At 36.6% G+C, this 7,880-nt stretch overlaps 2 protein-coding genes across 5 annotated transcripts in view; one reads left to right on the top strand and one right to left on the bottom strand.

The window, feature by feature from the left end:
• The window catches only part of LOC106935437 (embryonic polyadenylate-binding protein-like), a 17,172-nt gene extending 11,094 nt beyond the window's left edge, over positions 1 to 6,078 (top strand). For 2 of the 4 annotated variants that reach the window (XM_015015899.1, XM_015015897.1), the window contains 10 exons: positions 1,131 to 1,268; positions 1,503 to 1,598; positions 1,719 to 1,979; positions 2,791 to 2,878; positions 2,972 to 3,091; positions 3,170 to 3,285; positions 3,737 to 3,845; positions 3,936 to 4,066; positions 5,198 to 5,271; positions 5,901 to 6,078. In XM_015015899.1, the coding sequence (XP_014871385.1) occupies positions 1,131 to 1,268; positions 1,503 to 1,598; positions 1,719 to 1,979; positions 2,791 to 2,878; positions 2,972 to 3,091; positions 3,170 to 3,285; positions 3,737 to 3,845; positions 3,936 to 4,066; positions 5,198 to 5,260 (1,122 nt within the window). In that variant the 3' untranslated portion in view covers positions 5,261 to 5,271; positions 5,901 to 6,078. Of the gene's footprint in view, positions 1 to 1,130; positions 1,269 to 1,502; positions 1,599 to 1,718; positions 1,980 to 2,790; positions 2,879 to 2,971; positions 3,092 to 3,157; positions 3,286 to 3,736; positions 3,846 to 3,935; positions 4,067 to 5,197; positions 5,272 to 5,900 lie in introns of all 4 variants that reach the window. The other 2 variants (XM_015015898.1, XM_015015896.1) reach the window with 1 other exon arrangement.
• A 1,179-nt stretch (positions 6,079 to 7,257) lies between these two features.
• LOC106935436 (RNA-binding protein 39-like) overlaps positions 7,258 to 7,880 on the bottom strand; it is an 8,852-nt gene continuing 8,229 nt past the window's right edge. The window contains exon 15 of the mRNA XM_015015894.1: positions 7,258 to 7,862. Within this exon, the coding sequence (XP_014871380.1) occupies positions 7,762 to 7,862 (101 nt within the window). The 3' untranslated portion in view covers positions 7,258 to 7,761. The remainder of the gene's footprint in view (positions 7,863 to 7,880) is intronic.

Below are 7,880 nucleotides of genomic sequence, written 5' to 3'. Positions count from 1 at the left end.
ACAAATTTTAAGTTGATTGTTCATTAAATTTTTCATAGACACCTGTGAAAATAATTTCTATTCACATGGCTTTTTTGTTCTCTGGGAAATTATTTTGATGATAAATACAGAAACAAGCATAAAAATCAAAACATCTACAATAGTGATAGTAATATTAATAATAAAATAATAGTCAGTGCAAAGTAGCCTACAAATTCTTTGTTGGGGGGCGGTGAGGGACCTGGATATGGGATAGGGGGCGCTGGCCCGAAAAAGGTTGAGAAACTGATTTAGTTCGTAATGTTGTATGTTCTAAATTACTTGCAAAAACATTGACTGAAAGGACTCTTATTTAATGTAGAGGGATTTTTGCCTGTAAGGCAAACCTTTAGGGCACAGACAGTCTACATTTTAAGTTGAAATGTACTGAAGTCTTATTTAAATTTGAGTGTTTAGCTAATTGTATTGTTAATTGTATTGTTAGAAGCAATTGTTTGCATTATTCAAAGACACTTTTTATTAAACTGTGGCAATAGCAACGGTTATAGTTCATTTCTATCACCACTATAAGTTTCAGGCTCAGGATTTTTTTTTACTTTAAGCCCTGCTTTTTGTTATAGTGCCTCTAAATGGGTTGCTAGAAGTGTTGATGTGTTTCATGGAGCCAGGTTTTAATTCATCATCATTCATTGTTGTTCATGTTACAATTTTTCTGTGCTATGCCCTCTGCTTTTCTGTCATCCCATCTTTGCCTTCGTAATGAAAATGTGATGACAAGCTATGATTGAAAAGTTCCTGCTACTCTGCCAGAACAGCTGAATGAGTGGTATTTAGGTGAAACTTAAGGAGCTTGTTCAGTGTTTATATTTCAAAATGGAACAACATGAAGTGCATCTAGCATCCCACACTGGACTCCATTTGGACTGTTTCACTTTCCTGTTCTGGGATTCCTTCGTTGTCTTTATTTTTGCATCAACTGGCTCCCTTAAGGATGACCACTGGCATCCTCTCCTGGATGCTGGCCACACTAAAACACTGGAGGGTTTAAGTGAATGTTGTTAATCAATTGGAACTCATTTTAATCTAATGAACCATTAATCAAAATTAATTGTAAGTCAATTAATTGTTTGCTCCGTCTGCTTTTTTCCCAGGCTGTGGATGAAATGAATGGAAAGGAGCTTAATGGGAAGACCATCTACGTAGGTCGCGCTCAGAAGCGCTTGGAGCGCCAGGGGGAGCTGAAGCGCAAGTTTGACCAGATCAAACAGGATCGCATCCAACGCTATCAGGTGTGGCTGTGTTTGACCCCAGATTACCAGAAGTGTAGATTTGATCAAATTTGACACTTCAAAAATGTTTTGAAGCGTCTTTCAGGAGAATGTTGTTTTTATAACATTCTCTTGAAAGATGTTAAAGTTTCAGGGTTTGATCATAAATGAATTCCCCAGACATGTTTAATGCGTCTCTAAATGTGAATGACTGAAGGAACAAATAATAATTTGATGCTCTTTTTCATGGTTTAGGGGGTGAATCTGTATGTGAAGAACTTGGATGATGGCATAAATGATGAAAGACTCCGGAAGGAATTTTCTCCTTATGGTACAATCACAAGTGCTAAGGTAATATTTCTGCAAAATCCACTCAAAGATGGCTATAAAGATTATATACATATATATATATTGACAGTTTAGTGCATTGACCATTCATTTTTTTAACCCATTCTCTCTCATTTACTGCAGGTGATGACTGAAGGTGGCCAAAGCAAGGGCTTTGGCTTCGTCTGCTTCTCGTCTCCAGAGGAAGCAACCAAAGCAGTGACTGAAATGAACGGGAGAATTGTTGCGACCAAGCCGCTGTATGTTGCGCTGGCACAGAGGAGGGAGGAGCGTAAAGCTATTCTAACTAACAAGTACATGCAGAGACTGGCTACCCTGAGGACCATGAGCAACCCCGTCATCGACTCGTACCCCCAGTCGGGATACTACATGACCGTACCACAGGTATGAATATTTGGACTATTAAGAGAATTATAAACATGATTATTTGTCTGATATAAATCATCTGCCCTATAGAATTTGTGGTAACACTTTAATTGAAGGAGGGTGAATAAGACTGACATGACACTGTCATAAAAACCTGTCATGAAAATGAATAAGCCTTCATGAATATTTATGACTGTTGTCATAAAGTGTCATTCGGTAAATTATGACACTTTTAATACAAAGTTGACATTATTCAAAATGCCTTTATGACAACTTGACATTAACCAAGAAATCATTACTGATATAAATTTGTTATAAAAGTATTACTGATTGCACTTTAAAAATGAGGCAACTTTGTTATTAAAGGTAAAGTTTAAACAGTAATGATTTCTTGCTTAATGTCAAGTTGTCGTATCAAAGACATTTTGAATAATATCAACTTTGTATTAAAAGTGTCATAATTTACCGAATGACGCTTTATGATGACAAATATTCATGAAGGCTTATTTATGTTCATGACAGGGGTTATGTCATGTTTATGACAGTGTCATGACAGTCTTATTCACTCCCCTTCAAATAAAATGTTACCGAATTTGTCAAGCAAAAAAAAACAAAACAAAAAACTCTTTGATGGTGTAACTACCTTTGCTGGCTTAAAAACAGCAAATTTGCATAAATCTTTGTATAAACTTTGACTTTCTGCCCTGAAAACTCTATCCATCTAAACTGTTTTTTTCCTATTTAATCCTGTTCATAGTCTCAGGGATTTGAAATAATCCAGTGGCCTTATGTGCTTTCCATTCAGTCAAAACAAACCCTTATCTTGCAGCCTCCCACTCGCTCTTTCTACAACCACAGTGCTGTCAGCAACCTGAGACCAGTCCCTCGTTGGATGGGGCAGCCGCCCAGAGCCCAGGGTGAATTTCTTCAATTCTTTATTTAAAGGAAACGGATGTTTTTTTTTGTTTTTTTTTCTTTGATTAAAGGTAAATAAGTGTTCATGCATCCAGGATCTTACTCAGCCCAGTATATAGGGAGTCCTCTTCCTCGGCGTGGTTCACCAACCATCACTACAGTTCGACAAGCTTCCACTCAGGCTCCACGCATCATAACCTCCTCACAAAAGACGAGTACCTAAACTATAAGTTTTTTTTCTAGATGATTTAATTGAAGTCTTACTGTTTGACGTGTTGGAGCTCTTCCTTCAGATAACATAGGGACGCAGACTGGAGGAGTGCCCAGAGGAAATCAGTACAAGTATTCGTCTGGAGTGAGGAACCCTTTGCATGTTGTTACGGTTCCTGCGCCCATGACGAGACCACAGGTACAGCTGCTGGGCCTCCATTATGTGACTTATAAACTGGATTGAGAAACAAACTTAAATATTTTAGGAGACGGTGTGAAAACTTTGTTGGTAGACCACTAATATAAAAGAAAGGGAAAAAAAAAAAAAACAGTTTCGCAATTGTGGTGTTTCCATTTACAGACCCAATCGGATGCATTTTAAACAATAGCAACAATGTTCTAACTCTTCAAACCGGAGTTTTGATGTGTTTCAAAATGATATGCTTAAAAAAATAAAAAAAATATTGTCATTGTTTTCCCCTAAAAGATGTCAGTGGATTTTTAAGTTGATCTGTGCAAGTCTGACATTTGTGTTGTGGTGTTTACATCAAAGCATTAGGGTGTGTATGTGGGAACATTATGAGCTTTTTATTTGTGATTAGGAAAAATAAAACTACAATAATGAATGTGGCGACTGCTAACAATCTCAGGTTGCTCCTGTGGCTGTGGCTGAACCAGCAGTTCACATTCCAGGCCCGGAGCCCCTCACCGCTTCAATGCTGGCTGCAGCTCCACTCATGGATCAGAAACAACTCCTTGGTCTGCCTTCTCCCAGTTTATCCTTTCCCTTTATCAAGCCGTCTGTTTGTATTTGTTTCTATACCTCCTTCTCTTTGCTGTGACACACAGGGGAGCGACTGTATCCACTGATTCACGCCCTTCACCCAAACCTGGCAGGAAAAATCACAGGGATGCTGCTAGAGATCGACAATTCCGAGCTGCTGCACATGCTGGAGTCACCGGAGTCCCTGAACTCTAAGGCACATTAATTTTTTTTCAGTCCCTTCAGAATTTACAGATCTTTATCAGGACACACTGTCATCATAGACTGTGTAATGCATACCTCCACAAAAATATATTAAGTATCAAATAGCGTTGATCCCAAAGTTGCATAAATAACACCTGCAGTCATTTTTGTGGATACAAGGATGAGTTTAAGGCAAAATATAGTGAAATATTTTTGATTTGCCCATTTTTCTTTCTTGTTTTGGTGAATTTAATGTTTATTCTCAATGAGGAGAATTAGATGCATAGTTTTTTATTTTATTTTTTACTTTTTTTGTCCTCAACTTATGAGTGTCCAGGTCTAGTCCTCAAGGGCTCCAATACATGATTTAAATGTCCATCTACCTCCTGACCATATCGGTGTTCACATTGCAAATGTAGTCCAAATCTGATTGTTTTTCTTTCCTTTTTTTGAAGTTGAGTGACCAGATTAGGTTTGCTGAAATAAGTGTAACGCTCAGATCTGGCCCACATCTGATTTGTTTTGTCAGATTTGAGCCACTTCTGTATGTAGTCCTTTGCCTGACATAAATTCAATCATTTTGAATGTGATTTCAGTTGGACCTACCAAAGTGGTTTTGATGTGACTTTGATGCCACTTTCCATTGTCGTTCCCCATTACTGTGCACCAGCAGGAGGTGTTAGTAGTGAGCAAGATGGACAACAACATTTCACTCTTTTTCAATCTGTGTTGGACACTTTAGAAATGTAAATACACATTTCCTTCATGTTTTCCACACCAATGAGTACATTGCAAGATATTATCATTCTTTTGTGCATGCCGGTCAGTTTGAAATTGAACAGTTCACACTGAATTCAGATGTAGGCAAGATTTTAAAAGTAATGTGAATGACCATGCAAAAAAATAAAAATAAAAAATCTGATTTGAGCATCAAGATCTGCAGTGTGAATGTAGCCGTAATGTTCTACTGAGGCCTGCTAATGAACTATCATGTGATTCAGGTGTATTCAAGCAGGGAAAGAAACAAAACATGTAGGATACCGACCGCAGAGGACACTACTGAAACTGATGCTGTTCTTGTTAATCCAGAGGAATCTGGGAGTTAAGATGTTCTTTTCATCTCTGTCATGTTTCTTTCTTTCAGGTGGAAGAGGCAATCGCTGTCTTGCAGGCTCACAAGGCAAAAGAGTGTTCTCCAAAAAAGTGAAATGATTTAAGGTCAGCTTTAAATCATTTAACTGCATTTACAGCATTTTGTTCATAAGAACAAAATGGGTTGCAGCATTTTTGTTTTTTGCTACAGTGAGGTATATTTTAGACTGTTTAATCTTTTTAGTGCTAGTGCTTCAGTCATTAACAATTCAAGCTATAAAAAGTAATGCAGGTTTAATTAATGGTGTTAATTTTTCAAAAATTAACACTTTTTGATCGTTAGAGTGAACCTACATATCTTGAGGCTGCTGTTGCACCTGGATTGTCCCCCAGTTTTATTGTCTTTATTGTCTGTGGGACAATAAAGGCTATTTATGTTCTGTTTGATTTAAATCGGCTCAAAATTTAACTGCTGGTAGCTTTTGATACATTTTTCTTGCTGTGCTTCTCAGTTGCAGAGGTTTTTAAAATTCTGCTTTATGTAGCGATTTTTATGGAAATAATCTCTAGCTCTAGATGCATAGTTGGACACAATATATCTGAGTAAATGTCAAACGAATTGGATTTTATTTTTTGTAAAGATTATTCACCAGCTAACAGCTAAAAATTGGCATGAATAAATAGTTTATTCATGCCATATTTTTACCAGGTAGATGAGCACAAAGACCTAATTATGTGTGTTTTGTTTTTCCCAGGTGTGAACATTGTTCTAGAGGAGAAAAAAGGTTCTAAGTATGAATTTTTGGGAAAAAAGAGCAAAGAATAAAACTCTTGACATGTTTAGAATGATAGTGAAATGCTTCTGAAGTTCAAGCTATTTTGTTGTTGCAGTGACTTTTGTTAGAAGATAAAGTTTCCAGAATATGCATTAAATTTGTGTCGTGTCATTTATTAAAATCAGAAGTGAATACTTCTATACCATTTCATCCCCTGGTTTACATTTAATCACTTTACATAAATGGACCAGAGTTCAGAGCTGGTCAAAGATGTGAAAATGTTGAGATGTCTATTGCTTCATCTACAAATGCATCGTAGTAAACTGGAATTTACTTTGCCCAGTTCAAATGGTCAAACTTGTATAGTTTTATTAGGTGTTGATAATATTAAGTGTTGTAAGATGACAGCTAATGACCATAAAAATCAGCTTCCCAGAAAATCTTGATTTCTATATGAAATCTGAAAAGAGGACTTCAAATTAAGTGCAACAATCCAAACCCTCTAGCCGTTTTACCTGACAGCATCAGGTAAGATTTGAGGCCATCTCCAGTCTTGGATAAATCTATGTGGCAACTCTCATAAAAACTGAATGGCCTTTGCTTAAAAATTGCAAAGGTGACAGTTCTCTTAACTTCAGTGCAGACAGTTCAAAGAGCTGTACCATTTTCCTTTACTGTAAGAACTGTGAGGAAGGAGACTCGGTTTATTTTGAATCTCTTTACTGGTTAGCCACAGCATATTTGGATGCAAGTGATTGACAGTTGTCCTGCATAAAACGAATCTTTTTGATGACTCCTGTAGCACACTTCAGGTAAATTGTAGTTGTGGAATATGACAGAACTGGAAGATAATTTATGGTAGATTCATGCTATATTAATTATTTGCATTTTTCAAGTTTATTACGATCCTGCTGATAAAGTTGCAACAATGTTAAGAATTTAAAGAGTGCTTGGCTGTTTTTAGTGTTACATTTTTTGACCATGTTAAGTTTCCTAATAATTCTGCACACCTTGATACAGTGTTGATCTCGTTAGGCCACATCCTCCCTCTTGGCACATCACCTGTTAGGTTTAAATCCATTAAGTATGCAAAGTTTAGCCTGGGTTTAGAAACTGCCTAAAAATATGGTAAAAAAAAAAACTTGATGTGCTGTGATTTACAATATTAGTGTAATTGAAGTCTGTTTTACACTCACCATGCAATTAGTATATCAGCAATACATTTGTGAACATTTTATCTATAGGTAAATTTCAAATTTTTGCTAATTCACTTACCATGCATGGATAAAATGCGAGTTCCTGGTGTCCTCAGTAAAATGAAAACCATAGGCTCCAATGCTGCTATTAAGACTTTAATCACAAATTGAACCTGGCCTGACAAACTCAAATGGGAACCAAAGAATGAACTGAGGTTTGCCAGATTTATTGGAAGCCTTCATACAAAAGAAATTATGGCTGTATAAAGTTACAAAGGATTACCATTGACATCAATATACTTTCAGCATTTTAGGTCAATTAACCCAACAGTATTCTGTAACTTCAAGGTAATGAATCTAAAACGGCTGAGTTTAATGAGCAGATAAGACAATATTTAAAAATATACAGACCAATAGATATCTGCAGATTACTTTTCAGTGGTAGTTTACAACACAAACCACAAAATCTGAAAAGCAACTTCAAAAAAAGGGAAAAAAAACAAACAAAAAAAAAACCTTGATAAATGTGAGGCCACTTCATCAGTACACAGCCAACTAAATTCCAATGGATCTTTGCTTCAATTGAGATTTTTATGAAATGCAAACAAATTTATTTACACAGATTTTCCAAAACATGTCTCAGACTATCGACGTGAAGGCATTAGAAGCTGCTTCGCCGTTACTGAATCTGGGAAAAGGTTGTGGTAGGTTGGTAAAGGAACATAAGCAGCCGTTATCATTTTACCTGGAAAGGGGAGGGGGG

The sequence above is a fragment of the Poecilia latipinna genome, unplaced genomic scaffold (assembly GCF_001443285.1).
Source record: "Poecilia latipinna isolate Pla-1442-1.1 unplaced genomic scaffold, P_latipinna-1.0 Scaffold1964, whole genome shotgun sequence".
Taxonomy (NCBI): domain Eukaryota; kingdom Metazoa; phylum Chordata; class Actinopteri; order Cyprinodontiformes; family Poeciliidae; genus Poecilia; species Poecilia latipinna.
This window is presented reverse-complemented; position numbering and strand designations above follow the sequence as displayed.